Genomic DNA, 27,978 nt, shown 5'->3' on the forward strand with positions numbered 1-27,978 from the left:
AATAATTAGAAATTAATTCTATTACATTGAACCAAAACAAGATGGCCGCCTGTACCATCAGGCTAGTCTGGCCACTAGAGGGAGGTAGGGAACCAATGTCAGGAGGTAGGGGACCAATGTCAGGAGGGAGGAAATGTCCACTGTCATTCTCATACCCGGCCCAGCAAGGGCCGGGCCTGGGGACGTTACAGTACCTCCCCCTCAATGGGGGGCTTCCAGACCCCCGAGAATAACGTCCGGACACAGGCGAAGGAGGAAGCCGGGCCCCCGGAAGGAACCCAGGGAGAGGACCCAGAGACCTGGGGCCGGAGCCCGAGCAAAAAACCCAGGAGGGGCATAGCAGCCGGGAGGGCTGAAAACGGGTGCACAGGCCCGGAGAGGGGGGGTGGGGATGGGAACCGAGGCCTGGAGAGGGGAGGCAGGGAAAGAAACAGGGAGCCGGAGAGGGGAGCTGGAGCTGGGAGCAGAGGCCCGACGAGGGGGGGTGGGGATGGGCACCAAGACCCGGAGAGGGGGGCTGGACCTGGGAACAGAGGCCCGACGAGGGGGTGTGGGGATGGGTGCCGAGACCCGGAGAGGGGAGCTGGACCCCGGGGCAGGATCCCGGACGAGAGACCCTCCAGCCGCCGGACCAGGGACTGGATCAGGAGAGTTGGAACGGAGGTGTGGCGGCGACGACCCCCGGAGCAGGATCCAGCGCAGACCATGACGAAGACCACGGCGAAGACCACGGCGAGGACCAGGGTGAGGACCAGGACGCCGATCACGGCGCAGAGCTGGACCAGACGGGGAGCCAGGATCAGTCGAGGAGCCGGGAGCCGGCACAGCAGCCGGACCAGGTGTAGAGGCCGGGCAGGGCGCAGAGACCGGACCGGTTTCGGCGGCGAGGCGTGGTGTAGGATCCGGGGATGAGGAGTCTGGACCCAGTGTAGAGGCTGGGCTGGGCGTGGAGGCCGGAAGGGGAGCGGTGGCAGCCGGCGTTGCAGCCGGACCAGGTGTAGAGACTGAGCCGAGCGTTGAAGCTGGACCAGCTGTGGAGGCCTTGTTAGCAAAGGGAACGTCAGGCTCTAACTCCGCCCCACTTCCAGTGATGAAGCTAAGCTACGCTAACGGAGCGACTGTTCCCTAAGCTAAATGCACGCACAGAGACAAAAAGGTATGTATCTTCTTGTCTAACTCCAGGGAAGATGTTAAATAAGCAAATTTCCCAAAATGTTGGAGTTTTCCTTTAACACATTGGCGACCACGGTTTGCAGTGTAATAGTTCTGGACGACCAGGGTTTGTCAACAAACCGATGTACTTTCTAACAGCTATATATATACTTTATAGTATTGCTATCTGTCCATTCTCATTGTCACTTGAGTGCATAAACCGTGCCCTCATAATGGCTTAAAGAAAATAAAAATCCATCGGTTGGTTGTCATTTTATAGCGTCGTGAATATAAGCTTTATGGCAGTTTTCGTCTCGTCTTTTTTCTGGGAAGCTAGATATGAGGCTAAAGGCTAGTCACGTTATATCAAACGCCATTTCTGTTGTATATATACGAATGAAATAAAACAAACTGCTTAGCATCCGGACTATTACAGAGCATCTATGGATGAAATGGGGGCGGCGGGGGACGCCGATCAGTATTATTGATTAGCAATACAGTGTGCGTTCAAGTAGCCATATTCACTGATCGATCGCTTGCGTGTTACAACAATGTCCAATCCGGCTGTAATTTGGGTGAATAGTATCCTACCGTCAGCCCATGTGATCGCCGGCAGCATTTCGTCATTATTCATCGGCATCTGGTAGATCGATATGTCCATTGGCTGATCATAAATCCCATTATTCCAGGCTGAAATCTGCGTTCCGTAACGTGATCAAAGATGGAGGATGTTCGGCTGGGATCCAGGCTCATATGAAACGCCCCAGACAGTAAAAAAAATCATTTTCCCATTCAGCCTCAATGATACTGCAGTGGAGCGATGGCGCCCCTAAGAGGATCTGGCCGGTATTGCATGTCGCCGATTTAAATCTGGCGGGTAAATCTGCAGAGTCGATCCGGGATCTTGATCCGTTTATTAATATGGAATAAAACAATAACAACTTGCCACGAGTTAACTCGTGGCTCTGGTCCTCAACGGGTGGAATCGAAACACGAGTTAACTCGTGGTGGCTGGTCCTTAAAGTTTCAAGTGTCTTGCTCAAGGATTTCTAGCGATTGTAAAATGTATACATATGTTTGCAAACAATTTAAGGTGCATTACGCCACCTACTGTACAGGAGTGTGTAACATCCTTTTATACTATTATTATTATATTTATATTATAAAAACATTTTTGTTTATTACATGTTTTCAGAGAACAGTTCAGGATTACACAATAATATGTGTACAGTAATCTCTGCAATTTGACTCTCCCTATGATAAGTAACGCAATACAAATCTCTCTCTCTCTCTCTCTCTCTCTCTCTCTCTCTCTCTCTCTCTCTCTCTCTCTCTCTCTCTCTCTCTCTCTCTCTCTCGGCAGCCAATCCACAAGAAGAATTGTGGAAGCGAGGACATGTTGTGAGTCTGTGACGTATGCAACTCGAGGTCAGCTGCACCGGGCCACTCACACGCGCCTCGAGCGTTGCGCTCTGCGCTGATTTCAAAACCATCAGCACCGTCTGCAAGAGGCGTTTACTCGCCGCTTTGACCCATCCGCAGCTTCTGCTGCGAGCCGCGCGCAGCTCGCGACCAACAACACTGTGCTAGTGGAGTTTAGCTGCAGCACCTGAAGCAGACTGTTGATGTAATTTGTAAACAATACGAGATGAGAGCCGTCTGAGTGAAGACTGAAGAGCTGCTTAAACTGCGACCCTCTCATCTCACTATGGCGGAGCCGGCTGAACGAGGTAACTAACATGACGTACGGTGTGACTGCGTTGCTGTTTTCAATTTTCATTCTCAACATGTTGTCAGTCATCAGATCCAGTCAGTGTGGCAAGACTTCCCTGTAGAAATGTGCAAACTCATCATTTTCTGCTAGAAGTACAGCCTGTTTGTCCAAAGTTTTTGGCAGCAATCTGTCTGTCTGTCTGACTGACTGTCTGTCTGTGATTGATTGATTGATTGATTGATTGAAAACTTTATTAACAGATTGCAGAATGGGAACAGTACAGTACAGCTCAATACATACAATTGTTAACGGGATGCAGACCAGAGAAAGACGTTCGTCTTGTTTACATCAGGGTCCCCCATTTTCAATTCATCATAACATATAATGACATACACGACATACAGATAGACAGTACTGCTACAGATTTGCAAATACAGTGTTAGTGATACAAAAAGAGTTCAGAAAAGAGAGTATATACACATTTGTCGTAGAAACTGTAGGCTACATTGGAGGAGGTTGGGGGGGGGGGTCTGTCTGTCTGTCTAAAGATATATTACATTTGTTCAAGATTCTGTCTAATTCATATACTATTCCATCACATCATCACCACCACCACCACAGACTTCTTGATAGGAAAACAACAGGTGATTGTGATCAAACGACAGAGGAGGATTATCAATTAATTCTGCCATTATGTTGGTAGAACACACAGGAAGGATGACACATGGTGATGTCACGATGAATACAGTCTGATAGCCTTGTGCTTAATACCCGGCACTAACACCCCTGTAGCTAAACAGCTGTCTGCTCTAGACTCTAGCTGGATCAGTAGGAGTGTTGTTGGCTGTGAGCTTTAGTGATTTCATCTTTCATATGAAGGCTGCAATTCGAAACGGGCCCCGTAAATGTCCAAACCCCCCTCCCACCCCCTCCATCCTAATGTACAGTTTCCTCCCCCTCGTATGTATATATTTTCTGTTAGGATCTCTGTTTAACAGTATATTTGCATATCTTGTATGTCACAAATGTAACAGTACTACTGTATACCTGTATGTCATGTATGTCAGAAATGTCATGATATATATCTGTATGTTGTGTATGTCATTAATGTCATTATTAATTGAAAATGGGGGACCCTGATGTAAACAAGACGAAAGTCTTTCTCTGGTCTGCATCCCCTTAACAATTGTGTGTATTGAGCCGTACTGTATTGTACCCATTCTGCTAATATTCTGCTAATATAATCTGTTAATAAAGTTATCAATCAATCAATGATGTGACTCTGTTAACATCTTCCTGTTATATATTCATGTTATATATCTTTCTGTTATATATTTGTGTTATATCTTTCTCGTATATATTTATCTTATATATTTCTGTTTATATATTTCTGTTATATCTTTGTCCTGTAGCTTATTATCGCTTCCTGGTTCTGTTCTTCAACTGCCTGCTGACGTTTGGCTCCTACTTCTGCTTTGACATCCCCAGTGTCCTGCAGGACCAGTTTCAGGGGGTAAGTTATGGTATTAACACATTGAGTGCCACGCCCCTTCCGGGAAGTGCATCTGGCCTTGCCGTCGTCCATTAACCCCATGTAAACGCGCACCTTGTTTGTAGAGCTAAACCTATATTTTATATTATAGCTATGGGTCTAATAACGCTGTCGATTGTCAGTGAGTTGCTTCCAGTCAACGTGCAAAAAACAGATTTTTCATCCGTACATTTCCGTTTTATACTGTTTTGAATATGAATATAGTTTGGGTGCTTCTGAGTAATTCCAGGAAAAAGATGCGAAAACAGCGTTTTTGTGTAATTCAATAAACACGTTGTCATTTTTCGCCTGATTATAGAATCTTCCTGAAATCAACGCTAGATTATCATTATTATCCTTCCTCGTGCATACATGAAATGTGCCCTGGAGCGCGGCGCTCCCCCCCTCCCCTCCTGCACCCAACGGTAAAAAGCCACACACATAAAACACAGATGGCTTCAATCGCGGTAGAAAAAAATATCAGATCAACGCAAGATTTTATATATAGAGTCCTTACCTGGTCTCTAATGTAATGCAAAAGATATAATCCAATTATCTGATCGCCATTCCAGTTATCCACAGCGATCCTGTCTCCGAGGTTACTGGGCATTGCACATGAACGGGCGGGCGGGGTCAGTTGTGCAAGCCATCCCTACAAGCGCGTGTTTTGCCGGAGTGTTTAGGACCTGCCCCCACGCCGCAGCTCGGTAGAGAAAAGAAACTACACCGTTTCTAATGGAGTGCAATAGCGGCCGAATGCGTTAGAGGGCAGTATAAGACCGTCTACAGGAGATAAAGATAAAAAGTTAAATGAATAAAACAATTAAAATGAATAAAACAACTAATGAAATGGAAGAACATAAAAGTAAGAAAAAAAAGAAAAGAAAAAAAAACGGTGAACGGCACCCAATGTGTTAAGGGGTAAGTTATGGTATTAAGGGGTACGTTGATGGTATTAAGGAGTAAGTTGATGGTATTAAGGAGTAAGTTGATGGTATTAAGGGGTAAGTTGGTGGTATTAAGGGGTAAGTTGGTGGTATTAAGGGGTAAGTTGGTGGTATTAAGGGGTAAGTTGATGGTATTAGGGAAGTCCTGTTTAAAGGGGCATCTTCACAAAGAGCCGCTCTTTAAGAAAACCGCTGATGTCAATGTGTGATCATTTGAGTGTGTGTGACACATCTGGGTTGAAACCTTCGGGGTCTCTCCTGCATGAGAAGCCAAACATTGACTGGTCTGCCAGAGACCCCCCCCCCCCAGAGGCACCCACCCCCCCCACATCCACCCCCCCCCCCAGAGGGACCCCCCCTCAGGTGGTCAGTGGATACAGACATGGAAGACAGCTGTGATGGAGTCAAGTCAAGTCAAGAGTTTTATTTGTCACAGCATACAAGTATACAATGAAATGCGGGGGGTTTTGCCCGCAACAATGTGCATAATACAATAGTAATATATAATAAGAATCCAATAGAACAACATTGTGCAATAAAACAAGTAAACAAAGTAGGGCATATCTGTATATGTACATGAGTTATTTACAGAGCATGGTAGGACATGCTAGGTCCTGTGGTAGTGCAATACACTGTTAGCTACGGATGAGGCACTGGGTCTTTATGTACACTGTTATACAACAATGCTATATTATACAATCTCAAGTTATACTATACTATTCTTAAAGTGACCATAAGTGTGAGTGTGTGCAGCATGAGTGTGTGTGTACTCATGTTAAAGTGGCTGCTAGTGTGTGAGCGTGTACAGTGTGTGTGTTGTGTGTGTGCTCATGTGTGCTTGTGTGTGGAGAGTTCAGTGTTCAAGGCTCTGATGGCCTGGGGGAAGAAGCTGAGCCGAAGTCTCTCTGTCCTAGTTGCTGGTGTTCGCAGGCCGCAGCAGCTTGAACAGGCTGTTGTTGGGGTGGTGAGGGTCTTTCATTATTCTGCAGGCTCTGGATTTGCACCTCTTGTTGTATAGGACCTGCAGGGGTGGTAGTGCAATACCCGTGGTACGCTCGGCTGAACGCACCACTCTCTGTAGGGCCTTCTTGTCCTGTGCCGTGCTGTTTTCCATACCAGGCAGTGATGTTTCCAGTCAAGATGCTCTCTACAGCTCCGGAGTAGAAGGACTGGAGTATCTTCCCAGATACTCGGAACTTCCTTAACTGTCTCAGGTGGTAGAGGCGCTGCTTCGCCTTTTTTACGACTGAGTCTATGTGTGTTGTCCATGTCAGATACTCTGAGATGTGGACCCCCAGGTACTTGAAGCTGCTCACCCTGTCCACGGTAGCCCCGTTTATCCTCAGGAGGTGGTCAGTGGAGGGACAGTGAGGTGTTTACAATATAGTACCTTATACAAAGTATTTGTGGTGATACTTCTGTACAAGCAACACTTGAGGGGACCGCTCTGTGTTTGAAAGTATATTGAAAGAAGAAATGTCTTTCTTTCACCTCCTCCTCACCTCATTATCATCTGCTCAGGAATTAGCCTCCACTGCACATCAACTTATACATTTTAAACCATAAACTGTGTCCTCCATCTTTACGTCCATCTTCTTTATTGTTACTTTGTGCATGCAGGTCAGTTCAGGAGCATGTGGCCAGTTCACTCTGGAATCTGATATTGGCAACAAAAAAGAAACAGCCAAGCAAACCAATTTCTTTTTTTTGAGCACTAAGGCCTGCAGTGTGAACGCAGCCAAAGTCCCTTTCCTCCTGACACTCCCAAGTGTCACTCTTTGTCACACAGTCTACTTATAGGACAAACAGACCTAATTACTGCACATCAGCAATAGTCACTTGGATGTCAGGGGAAAAACTGCTTTCCTGGACAAAAGAGACCAGATTAGACAAGGACTAGAGTCTGATTAGACTTGACTAATCTCTCTTCCACTAGAGTAAACCCGTCCAATCTTTTGCCATCGACTAAAGATGCACTTCTTCAACCATTATCTGAAATGAAAAAAGAAAAACTCTAACCCTAACTAACCTTACTGTCATGCACTTGTCCTAATGTACTAACCTACACTGTAGCACTCAACACTTTGATGAACATTTGTTACTCAGCTGATTTGAGTTGTGCCCTTCCTGATGACTTGTCGTACAGTAACAGAACTTGTAAGTCGCTTTGGATAAAAGCGTTCAGCTAAATGACAATGTAAATGAGTCTGATTAGACTCGTCTCTCCTCCTGCCCACAGAACCTGACGTGTCTCAATGGGACAGGGGGCTGCGTGGAGGGGCTGGGCATGACCCCTCAGGAATACAACCTGCTCTACGCCATCTACGCCTGGACGTAAGTGAGCACACCGGCCCCCGTGCACCAAGTGACCGAGCCCAGCAGTTCAAATCAAATCAAATCAAATGTATTTGTAAGGCCCGACAACGCATGTTAATGTCCCCATGGGCCGGACACGTCTTCTTTAAACAAGTCAAGAAGAAACATCACAATAAATCAAGAACAAAACAAAAACACCATGAAGTCCAAAAAATTTCAAATAAATGAATGCAACACTCCCAGACATACCCCACGTGAAGGTAAGGAAAAACTCACTAACACCTAGCAATAGAAAAAAATGCACCACAGGCAATGTGGAGGAGAGAAACCTTAGAAGGGCCGTTCAAGGGGGGATCTCCCTTCTTAGATGTCGGTGATAGACAGTAGTGTTGCAATAAAACAGGCGAAACAGTTGGTAAGCATGCACACATATGTGTAATGAAACACAGATAAGTGCATGCAATAGCTCGTGGCACAAGTCTCCCTCTGTAATTTTTCAGATTTTTACAGATAATGAAAGTATAGAATTATAGTATAGAAGATATGCGTCAACTCCACCGTTGCACTTCACTCTGACTAGAAGCGTCTCTCTAATGCTGGGCGATAAAACAAAAACGATAATTATTGCGATATATTTTAATAACCCATAATAATCGATAATAAAAATAATATCGATAATAAAAAAATATATATATTAAATTTTTCTTATTGTGACCTGCAACAGGGCAGCTTTAAAACCAGAGACAGTGGACAGACTTGTCTTTCTTGCCTGCAACCTAAAGTAATGGCTTTGCTTGTCCAAATGACAATACTGACCAAATTGAGATTTATTTTTCTCTTGTCCATTTATTTTGTTTGCTTTCTAATTTAAAATACAGTTTGAAACCGTCTGTACACGGTAGGCTATGTGCGCTAGCAGAGCTAGTCTCCAGTCGCGAGGTGACGGTGCACGTGTGCAGTGGTTTGTCCACCAAAAAAGCGCCAAAAGATAGAAAAGAAACTAGTAGAGCCAGAACTGTTCAACTCCCTTGGAGCCACAGTACTTTCGCTTTCAAACCAGCTGCAGCCTGAGAACTGGAGTGTGAGGGGTTGTAACACTAAAGATGGCGGCAACGACAAAGAATTGCTGCAAAATAAACATACATTTGTTGTTTAAATAATTTTTTTTTAAACTTTTTATTTTAATACTAATAAAAATATCGATAATTATCTATATGAAAAATTTTATCGTGATATATCGTGATAAAATGTTTGGCCATATCGCCCAGCCTGGCTTGACATGTAACGTGACAGCGCTGGATGCTCCATGCTCTCTCTCTTGACATGTAACGTGACAGGAGTTTGCTGGATGCTTCATGTGTCTCTCCTCCACAGCAACGCAGTGGTGGTTATCATGGCCGGCTTCCTGATCGACAAGTTGGGAAACCGCTGTAAGTCCATTTTCTGATATCATCCAGGTGATACCTGTCAAAACAAGCAATAGACACAGTCTCAGTCTCAGTCTCTCTCTCTCTCTCTCTCTCTCTCTCTCTCTGTGTCTCCCTCTGTGTCTCTCTCTCTCTCTACTCTCTGTGTCTCTCCCCCCTCTTTCTCTCTCTCTCTCTCTCTCTCTCTCTCTACTCTCTCTCTGTCTATCCCCCTCTGTCTCTCTCTCTCTACTCTCTCTTAGCCCTTTTACACCAGCCAGGCTCCGTGCTGGAGCCGGTTCCCGAACGAAATCTCACACCGGCCGGCGCGTTCAGACCGGGATTAATTGGTTCAGAACGTGACAAATCGATGCTCAGCTGGCACCGGCAAATAGTTGGTTTTTCCTCGCGAACCGTGACATCATCAGTGGCCGTGTCATATTCTAGGCTGTGAAGACGGGGAAAGTAGAGAGTCGGTATTGCACTCAACCGATTCATTCAACAGGAAGCGATTTGCGAGTACAATACACCATCCAACCAGAGTGGATAAAGAAATGCTCCAGAAATGAATATGCGTAGGGAAAGGCGTTAACGAGTCAGCGCGAGAGCTCACACACAAAAGCACACACTGATGTATTAATGCTAAATAATGGATGACGACCGCAATTGGCACTTGAAAAGTGTAAATGATGGATTAGTCAGTAGTAATTCATGACGGCCCGTTTAGGTCAGCTGGTTAGTGTGCTGCCTGTGGAGCGAAAGGTCCAGAGTTCGATTCTCTTGCTTACTTTTCTTTTTCTGTAACGTTAATTAATTTATCCACTCTGGTTGATAAGATAAGATATTCCTTTATTGATCCCCTTGGGGAAATTCAGGCATCATAGCAGCATGGGGGATGGGGGGGGGGTACAGTAGGGCTGGGCGATATGGAAAAAAATCATATCGCGATAACGATATGATAATTTTATTTTATTTCTCGATATCGATAATTATCGAATTGTTATAAGTATTAAAAAAAACAAAAAAAAACAAAACATTTTTTTTTTTTTTTTTTAACAACAGATGTATGTTTATTTTGCAGCAATTCTTTGTCGTTGCCGCCATCTTTAGTGTTACATCCCCTCACACTCCAGTTCTCAGGCTGCAGCTGGTTTAAAAGCTAAAGTAAACCGGCTTCTCTGCTGGCTGTGGCTCCAGAGGAGTTGAACAGTTCTGGCTCTGTTAGTTTATTTTCGATCTTTTGGCGCTTTTTTGGTGGACAAACCACCGCACATGTGCACTGTGACTCGTGACTGGAGTCTAATTCTGCTAGCACACATAGCCTACTGTGTACAGACGGTTTCAAAATGTATTTTAAATTAGAAAGCAAACAAAATAGAAAAGAGAAAAATAAATCTCAATTTGGTCAGTATTGTCATTTGGACAAGCAAAGCCATTACTTTAAGTTGCAGGCAAGAAAGACAAGTCTGTCCACTGCCCTGTTGCAGGTCAAAAAAAAAAAAAAAAAAAAAAATGATTTTTCGATTTTTTTCTATATCGATTATTAAAATATATCGCGATATTTATCGTTATCGTTATATCGCCCAGCCCTAGGGTACAGGTAGTAAAAACAACACAAGCAGTGTAAACAAATAAGTCAATATAATTGACTATCTAACCAACTGAAATATACAGTATTCACAGTATCACAGTATTCACATAAGGTGCAGTATGCTTAAGGTGATGTTATTGTCCTTTTTGGGACACCAGAGTGGATAAATTATTTAACGTTACAAAAAAAAAAGTAAGCTAGAGATTAGAACTCGGGACCTTTCGCTCCACAGGCAGCACACTAACCAGCTGAGCTAAACGGGCCGTCATGAATTACTACTGACTAATCCATCATTTACACTTTTTTTTTTTTTTTTTTTTAACTTCATTTTTTAGCGTTTATCGCTTTTTCTGGTCAAGCATGACCGACAGAAACAGGTTGAATGGGATATAGATCAGGGGAAGACACTCTGAGAAAATACGGTGAGTCCGGGAGTCGAACTCGTGTACCCCAGATCCGTGACGCGCACGGTTGTCCCCGACGCCGAGATACGCGGTGAGCTACTGGAGCTCCCCCATTATTTACACTTTAAGTGCCAATTGCGGTCGTCGTCCATTATTTGGCATTAATGAATCAGATATCATGCTATTATGTCATGTTCTACAGTAGGACTTGCTACATGATACCCATTAAAACAAGTCATTTGAATAATAGAAGCATACTTTGCTGGAACGATTCATTTCAAACGTATACAGCGTGTGTGTGCGTGTGTGCTTTTGTGTGTGGCCTCTCGCACTGAGACTCGCTCTCTCCACGCATTATTTTTACCTGAGTAACGCCCCCGTTGATGACGGAGACGGTGGAATGTTGGTTCTACTTAAATGGGTGTAAACGCGGGCCGGTTCGCCAGAGGGCACCAGAGTTCAGAGGGTTGAGAACGGAGCTGGAGCTTGAACCGGCCGGTTTAAAAGCGCTATCTGTGTCTCTCCCCCCTCTCTCTCTACTGTCTCTCTCTCTGTCTATCCCCCTCTGTCTCTCTCTCTCTCTCTCTCTCTCTCTCTACAGTTGGTGTGTTCCTCTTCTCCTTCCTGTGTGTTCTGGGTTCCTCCATCTTCGCTCTGGGCTCCCACTTCAGAGGGACTCCCTACCTGCTGCCCCTGATGCTCACAGGCCGTCTGATCTTCGGCTCCGGCAACGGATCCCTCACCAGTAAGATCCCTGATATCCCTGAGCAGTAAGATCCCTGACCAGTAGGATCCCTGAGCAGTAAGATCCCTGACCAGTAGGATCCCTGACCAGTAAGATCCCTGACCAGTAGGATCCCTCACCAGTAAGATCCCTGACCAGTAGGATCCCTCACCAGTAAGATCCCTGACCAGTAGGATCCCTCACCAGTAAGATCCCTGACCAGTAGGGTCCCTGAGCAGTAAGATCCCTGACCAGTAAGATCCCTGACCAGTAAGATCCCTGACCAGTAAGATCCCTGACCAGTAGGATCCCTGAGCAGTAAGATCCCTGACCAGTAGGATCCCTGAGCAGTAAGATCCCTGACCAGTAGGGTCCCTGACCAGTAGGATCCCTGAGCAGTAAGATCCCTGACCAGTAGGATCCCTGAGCAGTAAGATCCCTGACCAGTAGGAGGCAGCAGCTGCACAAGCAGACAGGAATAAGGACTGATGTTTTTACCAGGCGACAGGATGAGAGGCTCCATGATTAATTTGATTATTACTAAATTATGCTTAGTCAAACACTACATACTGCCTTAATGCCCTCTCATGCCCTCTGTCTCTCACTCTCTCTCTCTGTCTCCCTCTCTCTGTCTCTCTCCCTCCCTCCTCTCTCTCCCTCTCCCTCCCTTCCTCTCTCTGTCTCTCCCTCCCTCTCCCCCTCTCTGTATCTCTCCCTCCCCCCTCTCCCTCCCTATCTCTCTCTCCCTCCCCCCCCCTCTCTCTCTCTCTCTCTCTCTCTCTCTCTCTCTCTCTCTCTCTCTCTCTCTCTCCCTCAGTCGTTCAGAATCGTATCACAGCGTTCTGGTTCAGAGGTAAGGAGCTGGCCTTGGCGTTTGGTCTGACGTTAGCGTTCTCTCGCCTCGGGTCCGTCCTCAACTTCTTCCTGACGCAGCGCTTCGAGGAGCAGTTCGGCATGCAGTGGACTCTCTGGGGAGGTAGGCAGTATGGATGAGTTAGAATATTCAAATGTTCGAATAGTCGATGCCAGTCTCCACATTCGACTTTCATATATATATATTGTCTTTATTGAAGCAAACCAGGCAGTGGACTCTCTGGGGAGGCAGGCAGGCAGTGGACTCTCTGGGCAGGCAGTGGACTCTCTGGGCAGGCAGTGGACTCTGGGGAGGTAGGCAGGCAGTGGACTCTCTGGGCAGGCAGGCAGGCAGTGGACTCTCTGGGGAGGGAGGCAGGCAGGCAGTGGACTCTCTGGGGAGGCAGGCAGGCAGTGGACTCTCTGGGCAGGCAGTGGACTCTCTGGGGAGGCAGTGGACTCTCTGGGGAGGCAGTGGACTCTCTGGGCAGGCAGTGGACTCTCTGGGGAGGCAGGCAGGCAGTGGACTCTCTGGGGAGGCAGTGGACTGTCTGGGGAGGCAGGCAGTGGACTCTCTGGGAGGCAGGCAGGTAGTGGACTCTCTGGGCAGGCAGTGGACTCTCTGGGGAGGCAGGCAGGCAGTGGACTCTCTGGGGAGGCAGGCAGGCAGTGGACTCTCTGGGCAGGCAGTGGACTCTCTGGGGAGGCAGGCAGGCAGTGGACTCTCTGGGGAGGCAGGCAGGCAGTGGACTCTCTGGGGAGGCAGGCAGGGATCAGATACCTCATGCAGAATTATTCCACCTTGGGGTGGAAAGGAATCCCAACCTGAGCATTAATTTTGGGAGTTAAAGTATGGAATAGCCTTAGTGACGGGTTGAAGTTGTGTACTTCTCAGGGGAGATTTAAAAAAGCCTTAAAGGATCAAATAATTCAGGAGTACAGTTTTGACTAAACATCAAACATTTGTTTATTCTTTCAAAAAAGTATATCTTGCAGCATATTTTAAGTTTTTCTTTCTTATATTAAAATTAGTGCTGTCAATCGATTAAAATATTTAACTTGATTAATCGCATGATTGTCCATAGTTAACTCGCGATTAATCGCAAATTAATAAAAAAAAAATCTCTACCTTAAACAGATATTTTTCATGTTCCAAGTTTTAATACTCTTATCAACATGCGAGTCAACAAATGCTTGCTTTATGCAGCCATTTAAAACAAAAGGATGACCCTCATGCATTGCAAATTTGCATCAAATTCAAAACAGAGTGATGCACAAAATAACTTAAAAGAAAATAATAATTTAAAACAATGAATAAAGTGTGCATGAAATAAAAGGGGAAAGAAAACGTTAGGAACTTGTTACATTCACCCACGCAAGGGCTGATTAATCACCCCCCCCCCCTCTCTCTCACACACACACTCTCCCAGCTCTCTTTCTCTCTTGCCCCTTCCTCATCTCTCTCACCCCCCTCTCTCTCTATATATATCTCTCTCACACACACACACACACACACACACACACACACACACACACACACACACACACACACACACACACACACACACACACACACACACACACACACACTTCAGAAACAAACATAGTATCAATGAGAGCATCAATAATACACCTGAGTGAAGTCTAGTAAAAAAAAAAAAGTAAAATTTTATTTTTTAAGTTAATCGTGAGTTAAAAGAAATAGTGGCGTTAATAGAATCGGGCGATAACGCGTTAATACCGCGTTAACTTTGACAGCCTTAATTAAAATATATTTCGTTTTTAAGAATTTGTAAAGGATAGGCAAAAATAAGCATGTGCTTCAGCCTATTTCTTTTTTTCGGTTGTTGATTTTGGATTTTGTGTGTGAGCTTGCCTTGAATATGTACATTTGTGATTTTCTTTTCTTTTTTCTTTTCCTTTTGTAAGTCCACCACACGAGTGTGTTTGATTTGTCTGTAAACAAGACCGAAAAATAAACTTCATTCATTCATTCATTCATGACATGCCATGTTCTGTGTCGCTCTGCAGGGGCCCTGCTGTGTGTCCTGGGCTTCGCGTCGGCCATCATCGTCAGCGGTCTGGACAAGGTGGGCATGAGACAGCTGGGCCTGGAAGGAGCCATTCAGGAGGAGTCCCGCAAAGTGGTAGGAGTCATATCCTGTAGGAGTCATATCCTGTGTCATATCCCGTAGGAGTCATATCCTGTAGGAATCATATCCTGTAGGAGTCATATCCTGTAGGAGTCATATCCTGTAGGAGTCATATCCTGTGTCATATCCCGTAGGAGTCATATCCTGTAGGAATCATATCCTGTAGGAGTCATATCCTGTGTCATATCCCGTAGGAGTCATATCCTGTAGGAATCATATCCTGTAGGAGTCATATCCTGTAGGAGTCATATCCTGTGTCATATCCTGTAGGAATCATATCCTGTAGGAGTCATATCCTGTAGGAATCATATCCTGTAGGAATCATATCCTGTAGGAGTCATATCCTGTAGGAGTCATATCCTGTAGGACTCATATCCTGTAGGAGTCATATCCTGTAGGAATCATATCATGTAGGAATCATATCCTGTAGGAATCATATCCTGTAGGAGTCATATCCTGTAGGAATCATATCCTGTAGGAGTCATATCCTGTAGGAATCATATCCTGTGTCATATCCTGTAGGAATCATATCCTGTAGGAGTCATATCCTGTGTCATATCCCGTAGGAGTCATATCCTGTAGGAATCATATCCTGTAGGAGTCATATTTTGTAGGAGTCATATCCTGTAGGAATCATATCCTGTAGGAGTCATATCCTGTAGGAGTCATATCCTGTAGGAGTCATATCCCGTAGGAGTCATATCCCGTAGGAGTCATATCCTGTAGGACTCATATCCTGTAGGACTCATATCACGTAGGAGTCATATGTCATATCCCGTAGGAGTCATATCCTGTAGGACTCATATCCTGTAGGAGTCATATCCTGTAGTAACTATGTATACATTACATAATACATCTTGATGTGGTTGTAGACCCACAGTCATCAGGCATTATTGTGACGTATTTATTGTTATGAAGAACCTTTCCTCTTACCCTCCAAGAGGGCTGTTGTCACGCTGCCAGGCTGTTCTTAACACTTTGAATGCCGACGACGTGTATTGTCGTCTTATCAGACCCCCCGTTGAGTGCCGACGACGTGTATTGTCGTTTGATTTTTTTATTAGCGATCTGAATTCATATTTCATCAACCGAGTCTCCCGTTGGTACAGCAGACCCTCTAGGAGCTCAGATGGGAAAATACCGCCCCCTATCGTCTATCCCTGTGTAACTGCAGGTCATTCGATTATACTGCTGGATCTGTGGACTCTGTGCTGTGCTGGCAAGCCGTCTGATGAACATGGAAGTGATCGCGAGTTGGAATGCAGCGTGGAATATATATTTACAGCAGCCAATAATCAATCAATAAACACGATCGATATTTGGAATGGCGATCAGGAATTGGAATAATCTTTTTGGAGAACATCTGATCTAAGGTAAGGAGTCTATGTTACCAGTCTTGGGGTAATCAGAGCTGTATTCACTGAGATATCAGCATGTGCCGTGTGTGTATGTGTGTGTGTGTGTGTGTGATGTTGAGGAAATGAGAGAATAGATTTTTCAGCCCGCCTCTATAGCATGCATAAGTACACATATACTATAGATAATCTAGCGTTTATTTGAAAACGATTCATAAATAGGCAGACAAATGACAACGTGTCTAGTGTATTCGAGAATATTCCAATAAATGCCGTTTATGGGGGAATCTTTCTATTTTCTCGGAAATTTTCGAGAGAACGATAGCTTTTCAAAATGCTATAAAAAGGATATGAACCGATTAAAAAAAAAAAAAATCCGTTTCGACAATGTTGACTGCAAACAAGTCATTGATAAGCGACGGGCATATTAGACACATAGCCATAGTTTAAAACATAGATTATGCGTTTTTTAACGCTAACATTGAAGTGGATGATGGCATTCAAGTAAAAAGGTAAACAAGGCCGGCACTGATAGTGTTAATGGACCTGTCTGATTAAACAAAAGTTCAATTAATACATATATATTCAGTCTTATCGCTGGGTCAATACTAGGGCTGACCCCTATTAATCGATTAGTCGACTAATCGGTCGAAAGGAGCCGTAGTCGACTGGCCAACCTCTTAGTCGAATACAATGTAAAAAAAAAAAAAAAAAAAAAAATCTTTTAATCATTCTTTCCAAAAGAAAATAGGCCTAGAAGCGTGGCTAACGCTAATGGCACGCATACCAGAGGCTAACTGCCTACGAAAACAGGCACAGAGGCACTGAAAGAGGATTTCACCCATCTAATGAACACACTAGACTAGACAAATATCAAGATGTATCCATCAGAGCACAAGAAGCCTTCAGTCGACTCCTTCAGACATTAAGCACCCCCCACAGCCCAAATGGAATGATACAAAAGTAAAAATTAAAAATTTAATATTATACTTTTTTTTATTTTAATTTTTTTGTTTAAGTCGACCAATAGTCGACTAACGGCAAATTTTAGCCAATCCTAGTCGACCATCCAAATCCTTAGTCGGGGACAGCCCTAGTCAATACACAGGTATACACCATACTGACCATTAATAAATATATATTCATTCATATCGCTGGGTCAATACACAGGTATACACCATACTGAGCATTAATAAATATATATTCAGTCCTATCGCTGGGTCAATTTGATTTGATTGAAGTTTATTTCAAATATGCAACATAACAAACAAACATCAACCCGTTCAAATAATAAATGTATATAAAAAATAAAAATAACAAAGAACAAACAAAAAAGTCAAACTAAATATTTCTTTTGTTGTCATTTACATATTTGAAAAGAAGTGGGAAGAAGCATACACTTACTTAATCCCACCCCTATTTACCCATCAGAACATACTATATTTGATTTACTAATTCATACATTACTAGACTTATATTGAAAATGAACTTAGTTTAACAATACATTTTTTAATAATACCTTATTAATAATTGCCAAACTGTATGTTACCCTGTAAAGTTCCTCTATCAATTTTTTATACATATACAACTATATACCTACAGTGTTTCCCTTTATATGCATTCAACAGCGGCGCTGTCATTTCATTTGGGCTGTGCTTAATGTAAAAGACTGACCTGAGGAACAGGCTGCAGGGAGACCCTCTGGCCGCTTGTATGCGTCTCAGCATCAATGGACCAGTGAATTTTAAATGCTCCAAGGCAGAATGTAGCCTATGCCACTGAGACTTCTTATGGTATAACGTGCTGTTGTAGTGTTATGATTTGTGTATGTTAGACAGTTAGTATGTTAGTATTTATATGATCTATTAAATCATCTATATCTATGTTCAATACAAATAGTGTACAAGTGTTGAGGCATGTCATTAATCTTGACATTTACTTTGATTACAACTACACTGCAATTTTTTTTTTATCTTATCAAGTGAACATATCTTGTATTTGGTACAATAAGTCTATATTGAGTAGAATTATCTTGAATTAACTTATCCCACTGGCAGATAATTTAGCTTTTTTTCTGATTTTGGTCAATTTAATCTTGTTTTAAGAAAACAAGATTAACATTTTCTTAAAACAAGATTAAATTGACCAAAATCAAGAAGAAAATGTGCAAAATTATCTGTGGAATAAGATAATTCAAGATAATTTTACTCAATATTGGACTTATTGTACCAAATACAAGATATTTTCACTTGATAAGATTTCTTTTTTTTGCAGTGTAAAAATATGCAGCTACCTGGACCTCCAGAGCACTTCTAGTGTCAGCGGACACACCAAAAACATCCTAGCAAATTCACACGCATATGACTCCATGAACATGAATAACCTCTAATCTCGAACAATTCTAAGGTAGTTTTAAGTTATTTCTCCGGCAGCGTGCGCTAATATGGATTCCGGCGGCACGTGCGCACAGCACAGCACCGCTGTTGAATCTTTTTTCAGGGGAAACACTGACCTACATAGCACATATATACATTTATATACATACATACATACATACATACATACATACACATACATACTGCCAGTTATCAAACCCCTTCTTCATCTCTGTACCTCTGGAAAACCATTTGACTGTATTTTATTTTAAACTGTTTTATGTTTTGACATTGCTTTAATTCCACAATCAGACCGTTCCATATCACTGTATCTTTTGAAATTAAATGTTCCCCTTAAATTGTAACCCCCATCAATACACAGGTATACACCATACTGACCATTAACACAGACCAACAGTATGTACACGTCATTCTGAACAATGTGTAATTTCCGGTGACCTTCCGGTGACTGTATTGATATCCAGCCTTATCCCCCTTTGTTTACATTGTAATTAAAGGGGAACGTCCCCCAGTTTAAAGATTTCCGTATGTTATTCCAATCAATTATTGGACATTCCAGTCAGTTATTTAGTAATACCGACAGCTGGCCTCCAATGTAGGAAACCACAGAACTAAGACTCAAACCTGTGATGTCATCAAGATGGGACATCTAGCGGTGCTCCATAAACCACAGAACTAATATTCAAACCTGTGATGTCATCAAGATGGGACATCTAGAGGTGCTCCATAAACCACAGAACTAAGACTCAAACCTGTGATGTCATCAAGATGGGACATCTAGAGGTGCTCCATAAACCACAGAACTAAGACTCAAACCTGTGATGTCATCAAGATGGGACATCTAGAGTTGCTCCATAAACCACAGAACTAAGACTCAAACCTGTGATGTCATCAAGATGGGACATCTAGAGGTGCTCCATAAACCACAGAACTAAGACTCAAACCTGTGATGTCATCAAGATGGGACATCTAGAGTTGCTCCATAAACCACAGAACTAAGACTCAAACCTGTGATGTCATCAAGATGGGACATCTAGCGGTGCTCCATAAACCACAGAACTAAGACTCAAACCTGTGATGTCATCAAGATGGGACATCTAGAGGTGCTCCATAAAGAACTCCAGTCTTCGCTCTCTGGCTTCTGGAGACAATTGTTTACAGATATGGACTGAAGTCCTGATAGGCCAGTGTTTCCTCATTGGACTTACCATGTGTCTCTGTGTGTGTGTGTCTCTCTGTGTGTGTATGTGTGTGTCTCTGTGTGTGTGTGTCTCTGTGTGTGTGTGTGTCTCTGTATCTCTCTGTGTGTGTGTCTCTGTGTGTGTGTGTCTCTGTGTGTGTGTGTCTCTGTATCTCTCTGTGTGCGTGTCTTTATGTGTCTCTGTGTGTAGAGGATACAGGATGTGAAGCTGCTCTCTCTCAGATACTGGCTGCTTGTTCTCACCATCATGTTCTTCTACAATGGAATCTTCCCCTTCATCGCTGACGCCAGGTAATATAATAATAATTATATAATAATACTAACTTTATTTCTACAGTACCTTCTCAGAGTGCTTCACAGCAGCATAAATTACAGGCATTAAATGAGCATCCTGCTGACCTGCTGTACAGAACTTTGGATAAAAGCATGAGCTAAATGACTAAATGTAAAATGATATGGCATAGAACATTAAATCACATCGTTTTTCATATTAGGATCTAACATCTTAACTCAATCAGCGCCAGAGGGCACTGTGTTGGTTAAAAGGCCACCGCTTTAAAGTATAGGAATACGTGGCGGTGTTTGCAGGGCAAAAACTATATATTATAGCTATGGATATAATAATATTGCCCATTTGACATCGAGTATCTATCGTTCAATTTCTGAAAAAGAAAGAAAAATGTCATCCATACATTCCCGTTTTATACCGTGGTGAATATGAGTATAGTTTTAGAGTAATCCTGTCTAATCCCAGAAAACGATGCTACTGTATGCAGCAATACGCGCATTTCACTAAAAAACGTGCCGTTTCTCGCCTGTATACGCTACTATTTCTAAATCAAATCTATATTATCGGTATTATGTTTCATCATGAATGCATGAAAGGGTGGGGGGGGGCGGTATTTTTTTTATGCTTTGATTGTCACCAATGGCATACGTTGTGGAGTAACGTTACACAGACATGTTGGATCAACGCAAGATTGATACCATATAGCCCTTACCTTGACTAGGATGTACCCCAAAAAGAATATTCTAATTATCTGATCGCCATTCCAAGTATTGATGTCGATCGTGTCCATAACATAATCCACCAAAGAACATGAATCAGGAGTGTTTGATTCTTATAAATCTATGTGTTATAACCGTTTCCCTTGCCCGACTAGGAAAAGTCCGCCCGGACCTATATAATCGACGCACACCCGAATACAGATAGTTTCAAAGGATGTGCAATTCCGGCCGTAACCCACCAGGTGGCGGTATTGGACTTTTGCGATCTCAGACCCATTCCCAATGCTAACACCAGGCTCCCTGGATGGATTATGAATGGAAATATAGAATAAAAGAAATAACGACGAAAACCCGAATTTTCTCGGGTTTGGCACTCAAGCGTCTGCGAGTTAACCCGACTTATCTCGGGTCTGGCATACATTGAGTTAATAGGCCTCTTTGTCTGTTTGATTATCACTGATACACATAAAATAGACATGTCAACCCAGTATTTTAGATGTTTACACAATATAAGAAAAACGGTAAAAACAAAGTGCTTCAGTGCAGTAGTTCTGTCAGAGCCGTAGGTCTTTCTCATGTATTCAGCCTTTTCCCCTGTTCTTACAATTACAGTTACTTTACAGAACAGTTCTGAGTTACTTTACAGAACAGTTCTGAATTACTTTACAGAACAGTTCTGAGTTACTTTACTGCTAGTTTCAGCCAACAAGCCCTATGCTGTATAATTGTACAGTATAATTATGTACAGTGATACAGGAATAAATACACTATGGTGTAAGCCATACTGGCCAGTGGTATAACTAGTAAAAGCTGGTATTGGATAAATACGATTATAGATATAATATATACAGGTAAGCTAACAGGGATATATGCAGATAAATCCAGTTGTAGATAAATATATATACGATATATACAGTATTATAGTATTATTGTTCGTGGTATGTAAACAGTAACATGTGTGTTTCTTACCCAGTAAGTTCATCCAGGACAAGTACAGTGGCTACAGCCAGAAGGAGGCGGCGTACATCGCCGGGGCCGTTTACGACAGCTCCCTGGTGCTGTCAGCCAGCGTGGGCATCCTCATTGTGAGTCCTCACATCCCCCTAGTTACACACACACACACACACACAGTCCTCATATCCCCCTAGTTACACACACACACAGTCCTCACATCCCCCTAGTTACACACACACACACACCCCTCACAACCTCCTAGTTACACACAGTCCTCACATCCCTCCTAGTTACACACACACACAGTCCTCACATCCCTCCTAGTTACACACACACACACTCCTCACAACCCCCTAGTTACACACAGTCCTCATATCCCACCTAGTTACACACAGTCCTCACATCCCTCCTAGTTACAGTCCTCATATCCCTCCTAGTTACACACAGTCCTCATATCCCTCTTAGTTACACACAGTCCTCATATCCCTCGTAGTTACACACAGTCCTCATATCCCTCCTAGTTACACCCAGCCCTCATATCCCTCCTAGTTACACACAGTCCTCATATCCCTCCTAGTTACACAGTCATCATATCCCTCCTAATTACACACAGTCCTCATATCCCTCCTAGTTACAGTCCTCACATCCCTCCTAGTTACACATACAGACAGTCCTCATATCCCTATAGTTACACATACAGACAGTCCTCATATCCCTATAGTTACACATACACACAGTCCTCACATCCCTCCTAGTTACACACACACACACAGTCCTCATATCCCTCCTAGTTACACATACACACAGTCCTCATATCCCTCCTAGTTACACACAGTCCTCATATCCCTCCTAGTTACACATACACAGTCCTCATATCCCTCCTAGTTACACATACACACAGCCTCCCACACATAATAATTACATCCGTCTATGACAGTCTAATCAATACCTGTGAACAGGAACAACACATTGTCTATGACAGTCACTCTAATCAATACTTATAGAACACATAATATTCACAGTTGTTGCTTTGACTCATTACCACTGAGCCTTTTGAATTAAGTTGACCCTGTTTTCATTCATGTGTGTGTGTGTGTGTCTCCAGGACTATGTGGGTCTGCGTGGGGTCTTCGCGGTGGCCTGTGCCGTCCTCACGCTGCCTGTCTTCGGCCTGCTGGCCTTCACCTTCGTCCCGCCCCTGGTGTCGACCATCTGGCTGGGGGTCACATACTCCTTCGCTGCTGTGAGTTATTACCCATGCACCACTGTGTTGTAGTTTATTACCCTCTATTCACCAGTGTTGTAGTTTATTACCCTCTATTCACCACTGTTGTAGTTTATTACCCTCTATTCACCACTGTTGTAGTTTATTACCCATGCACCACTATGTTGTAGTTTATTACCATCTATTCACCACTGTTGTAGTTTATTACCCTCTATTCACCATGCTGTTGTAGTTTATTACCCTCTATTCACCACTGTGTTGTAGTTTATTACCCATGCACCACTGTGTTGTAGTTTATTACTATCTATTCACCAGTGTTGTAGTTTATTACCCTCTATTCACCACAGTGTTGTAGTTTATTACCCTCTATTCACCAGTGTTGTAGTTTATTACCCTCTATTCACCAGTGTTGTAGTTTATTACCATCTATTCACCACTGTGTTATAGTTTATTACCCTCTATTCACCTGTGTTGTAGTTTATTACCATCTATTCACCACGCGGTTGTAGTTTATTACCCATGCACCACTGTGTTGTAGTTTATTACCATCTATTCACTAGTGTTGTAGTTTATTACCCTCTATTCACCACAGTGTTGTAGTTTATTACCCTCTATTCACCAGTGTTGTAGTTTATTACCCTCTATTCACCAGTGTTGTAGTTTATTACCCTCTATTCACCAGTGTTGTAGTTTATTACCCTCTATTCACCAGTGTTGTAGTTTATTACCATCTATTCACCACAGTGTTGTAGTTTATTACCCATGCACCACTGTGTTGTAGTTTATTACCCTCTATTCACCAGTGTTGTAGTTTATTACCCTCTATTCACCACTGTGTTGTAGTTTATTACCCTCTATTCACCAGTGTTGTAGTTTATTACCATCTATTCACCACGCGGTTGTAGTTTATTACCCATGCACCACAGTGTTGTAGTTTATTACCCAGTGTTGTAGTTTATTACCCTCTATTCACCAGTGTTGTAGTTTATTACCCTCTATTCACCAGTGTTGTAGTTTATTACCCTCTATTCACCAGTGTTGTAGTTTATTACCCTCTATTCACCAGTGTTGTAGTTTATTACCCTCTATTCACCAGTGTTGTAGTTTATTACCATCTATTCACCACAGTGTTGTAGTTTATTACCCATGCACCACTGTGTTGTAGTTTATTACACTCTATTCACCAGTGTTGTCGTTTATTACCATCTATTCACCATGGTGTTGTAGTTTATTACCCTCTATTCACCAGTGTTGTAGTTTATTACCCTCTATTCATCACTGTGTTGTAGTTTATTACCATCTATTCACCACGTGGTTGTAGTTTATTACCCATGCACCACTGTGTTGTAGTTTATTACCATCTATTCACTAGTGTTGTAGTTTATTACCCTCTATTCACCAGTGTTGTAGTTTATTACCCTCTATTCACCAGTGTTGTAGTTTATTACCCTCTATTCACCACGGTGTTGTAGTTTATTACCCTCTATTCACCAGTGTTGTAGTTTATTACCCTCTATTCACCACGGTGTTGTAGTTTATTACCCTCTATTCATCAGTGTTGTAGTTTATTACCCTCTATTCACCAGTGTTGTAGTTTATTACCATCTATTCACCACAGTGTCATAGTTTATTACCCTCTATTCACCACAATGTTGTAGTTGAGACTAGGGCTGCACAATTTTGGGAAATAATCTAATTGCGTTTTTTTCGGACAGATATAGCGATTGCGATTAAATTTGCGATTATAATATTTTTTTTTAAGCAGCCCCACAGAGGTTTATTGTAAAAATGCGGCTTGCATCTGGCCTACGCATGGGTCTTTTCGGGACATCGAGCCTGAAAATGTTTCTTTTTACCTGGGAATCGATAACGGTACCCAACGGTACCTTTTTTTCTGTACTATACTCTCCCTCTCTGAAGTCTAAACTTCACAACACACAATCTAAAACCCCTTACCTCCCTCTCCCAAACCGATCTTGTATCTCAATGGGACTTCCTGGTTAAATAAATAAAAAATTGCGATAATTTTTTTTCCGATTTGATAATTGCATCATTCCAAATCGCGATTTCGATTTAAAATCGATTAATCGTTCAGCCCTAGTTGAGACTGAGACTTCGAGACAAGATGGTGGTCAAGGCCAAGTCAGAAAAATCAAGTCTTTTCCATGACCAAGAAAGTAATGGTGCAAAACATTTTTTAAACAGCTTTATTAATGATCTATATCTATATACTACAATGACGTACATTGAATTCCTATTCCGAATGTAACCCTTGTTTGTATTGTGTGTTTTTATGTCTGTGTTTCTTCCCCTCTGTCTACCGTCATAATAACCGTGTTTTTTCTCCAGGCCAGCATGTGGCCCTCTATCCCCCTGGTGGTCCCTCAGGCAACTCTGGGGACAGCTATGGGTCTGGCCACCTCTGTCCAGATGATTGGCATCGGGGTGTCCAACCTGGTCGTCGGGCAGATCTTGGGCAGTAAGAGCAGGTGGAGCATCATGATATTAGAGGCGTCCGATTGGCTCTGATCCATTTCATCTACATCACTGATTCTAGGCATCACGAAATCATACATTTTTAAACTTGTAGATTCTACTACTTGACTACTACTACTGACTGTGTATCCTTCCTCTCTGTCCTCTCTGTCCTCTCTCTGCCCTCTGTCCTTCCTCTGTCCTTCCTCTGTCCTCCCTCTGTCCTCTCTGTCCTCCCTCTGTGTCCTCTGTCCTCAGTGAGACTAAGATCCCTCTCTGGCGCTGGCAGCAGATGATGATCTTCATGTTGGCGAACACCATCGGCTGCATCGTCACCTCAGTGGTTCTGAACATCGTGGACCAGCGGCAGGTGAGTCGGACTCGTCTGTTCTGATCTCCCCCCCCCCCCCCCGGGCTGCCTGGGCCAGCGACCCCTGACCCCTGCAGGAAGAACCCATGACCTTTCCTGTAGCGCCACCATCAGACCAAACTTTACATTTTCAAATGAGTGTAACTCATATGTGTTGTACTCACGGACGACCTATGAAGCCATATTGGAATTTCAGTTCTTTTTTGCCATTTAGAATTCTTTTTTTAAAGGGCGGCTGATTGGCGCAGTGGGCAAGGCGCTCGCCACTAACGCAGGATACGCTGGGTTCGAGCCCAGCTCTCGCCGTTGCTACCGGCTTGGCCGGTCGTTCATACTAACACAATTGGCAAGTGTTAGAGGGTGGGAAAGCCGGTGGGTGGGGATTGGACGTTGTGGACACCGACTCCTACAGGTCGGTTTGGTGACGCCGGTGCGGCGGAAGCAGGAAGCAGCGTGAGCCTCCCACGCGTTACTCCTCGCCACTGAGTGTTTGAGCTGCTGCGGTGAAAAGATGCGACAGGCTGCCTCCTTGTGTACCGGAGGGGACATGTGATGCAAGGCTTCTGTCCTCACTATAACCCACCAATGGGAGGCATAGTCTAGCAACGTTCAAGACAGGGGAGGGAAGAATTGGATACTATGAAATTGGGATGGGAGAAAAATAAAAAATAAATATTTGTATTTTTTTTTTTTTTTACTCCCCCTTTACTCACCAAACCTTATGTGTGGCATCTGGGGCCTATCATTTCTAAATGTGTCATTGAGATGATTGACAGGCCAAACATGACAAACCACATCCAATAAAATTTCAAGAGAACCCATGGTAAACAGGAAGTGATTTGTTACTCGTGATCTGATTTGTATTGACTTACAATAACAAGGAGGCCTGTGAAGTTCTGAGTCCTCGTTTTTGGCGCTCAACGGTTGGATTTGAAACCCTGTCTCTCCAGGGCGGGACTCTGAACAAGACGACCAAGCGGTCCGGAGCGCCGGCGGCCAGCGTCCCCGCGGACAGAGAGCCCCTGGTGGAGGGAGAGGAGGGGCAGAGCGACATGGCGGAGGAGGACGAAGACGAGGCAGAACGCCCTCCTTCCGTCAACTCCTGAAGCAACCGTTTTTATACCTTCTTCCTGTCTCTGTATTTCCCTGTCTCCCCCTCCCCCCTCTTTTTTTACTACAGACTTTTTTACAGGAAACATACCTCACCTAATCTCTACCAAACTCTCGTGCCTCTAATCTGAAAACATGTGGCAGATTACCACTATTGTTTTCTCTGCCAGATTACACCACACTTATTTTACGCTGCCCTGTTCAGAGACATTCAGTACCTATTTGCACTCTAAATTTGTTAAGGATTTGTACAGGTTTTAATGGGTTAAACTACGGGTCACTACAGGTTAAATAACAGTAAAGTCCAGGGGCGGCCCTAGGGATACTGCAGGCCTATATCTTGAATGGGCACTCTGGGGCCCCCCGGGGCAGCCCCCTGAAGAAATCATGAAAACAAGATCATCGAGATGAAACCATTATTGTGCAGCATGCTGTGTTGCTCTCATTTTGTCTTGTGTTGTAAATGCAGCGCACCCTTCCTTCACAGCGGTGCCCCCAAAGCCCAGTGCACTAGTCTCAACTGGTGGGGAGGGGGAGGGAGGAGCCACGGAGCGTTGTTCTGAAATGTTGTTGGTAACTTGAAGAAAACGACAGAAAAGGCAGCCTTTGGTTTAGAAGGTGAAAAGAAATCATGTGATGTTGTCAAATCAACGAGTTATTGAGCAACAAGTTCCTTTCTGAAATGCAGTATTAAAGGGTCATTTTGTAATCCATATCTTCACTACATTAGCCGACCAACGCAGGTTGTTGGGTCGGTTGTTTATGAGGGATTCAAAGCAGCTGTTGTAGCAGACAGTGACGCGTTCATTTCTCACTACATTTTGAAGAGCAATTGATTTTTATTTTCAGGAATCTCAACTAACTGAGTGTGTTTTCCTTTTTAGCCAAAAGCATCTTGGCTGTAGGTCAAACTCCCATTTATTGACAGTTCTCATTTCATGACCATCAGTTAATGTCTGTAACTGTGTCTGTAACTATGTGTGCAACGCAGACATTCAGTAGGCTATGTCTTTTTCTCTGGTGTGTTTTTTTCCGAAGAAGGGAATTTTAGCTTTTTTTGTACCTTATTGCCAACTCAGTGAAAATAAAATGCT

At 43.4% G+C, this 27,978-nt stretch overlaps 1 protein-coding gene across 1 annotated transcript; it reads left to right on the plus strand.

Annotated features, from left to right (window-relative positions):
- Nucleotides 1–2,735: 2,735 nt before the first annotated feature.
- On the plus strand, nt 2,736–27,978 carry mfsd1l (major facilitator superfamily domain containing 1-like). Its single transcript, XM_084322522.1, has 13 exons — nt 2,736–2,882; nt 4,279–4,379; nt 7,584–7,678; nt 9,035–9,090; nt 11,663–11,806; nt 12,603–12,761; nt 14,669–14,784; nt 19,933–20,033; nt 21,724–21,835; nt 22,810–22,947; nt 25,279–25,418; nt 25,663–25,774; nt 26,725–27,978. Exons 1-13 carry the CDS (start codon nt 2,861–2,863, stop codon nt 26,878–26,880), a joined length of 1,452 nt encoding a protein of 483 aa, XP_084178648.1. The 5' UTR covers nt 2,736–2,860; the 3' UTR covers nt 26,881–27,978.

This window comes from Notolepis coatsorum, assembly GCF_963971535.1.
Source record: "Notolepis coatsorum genome assembly, chromosome: 10".
Classification (NCBI taxonomy): domain Eukaryota; kingdom Metazoa; phylum Chordata; class Actinopteri; order Aulopiformes; family Paralepididae; genus Notolepis; species Notolepis coatsorum.

Bases quoted from the DNA above. Each gene is read 5' to 3' on its own strand.
- mfsd1l (XM_084322522.1), top strand. From the start codon at position 2,861: ATGGCGGAGCCGGCTGAACGAG. The intron at 20,034-21,723 runs GTAATATAATAA...TTTCTTACCCAG, and splicing joins CCCTTCATCGCTGACGCCAG to TAAGTTCATCCAGGACAAGT. The intron at 25,775-26,724 runs GTGAGTCGGACT...CTGTCTCTCCAG, and splicing joins ACATCGTGGACCAGCGGCAG to GGCGGGACTCTGAACAAGAC.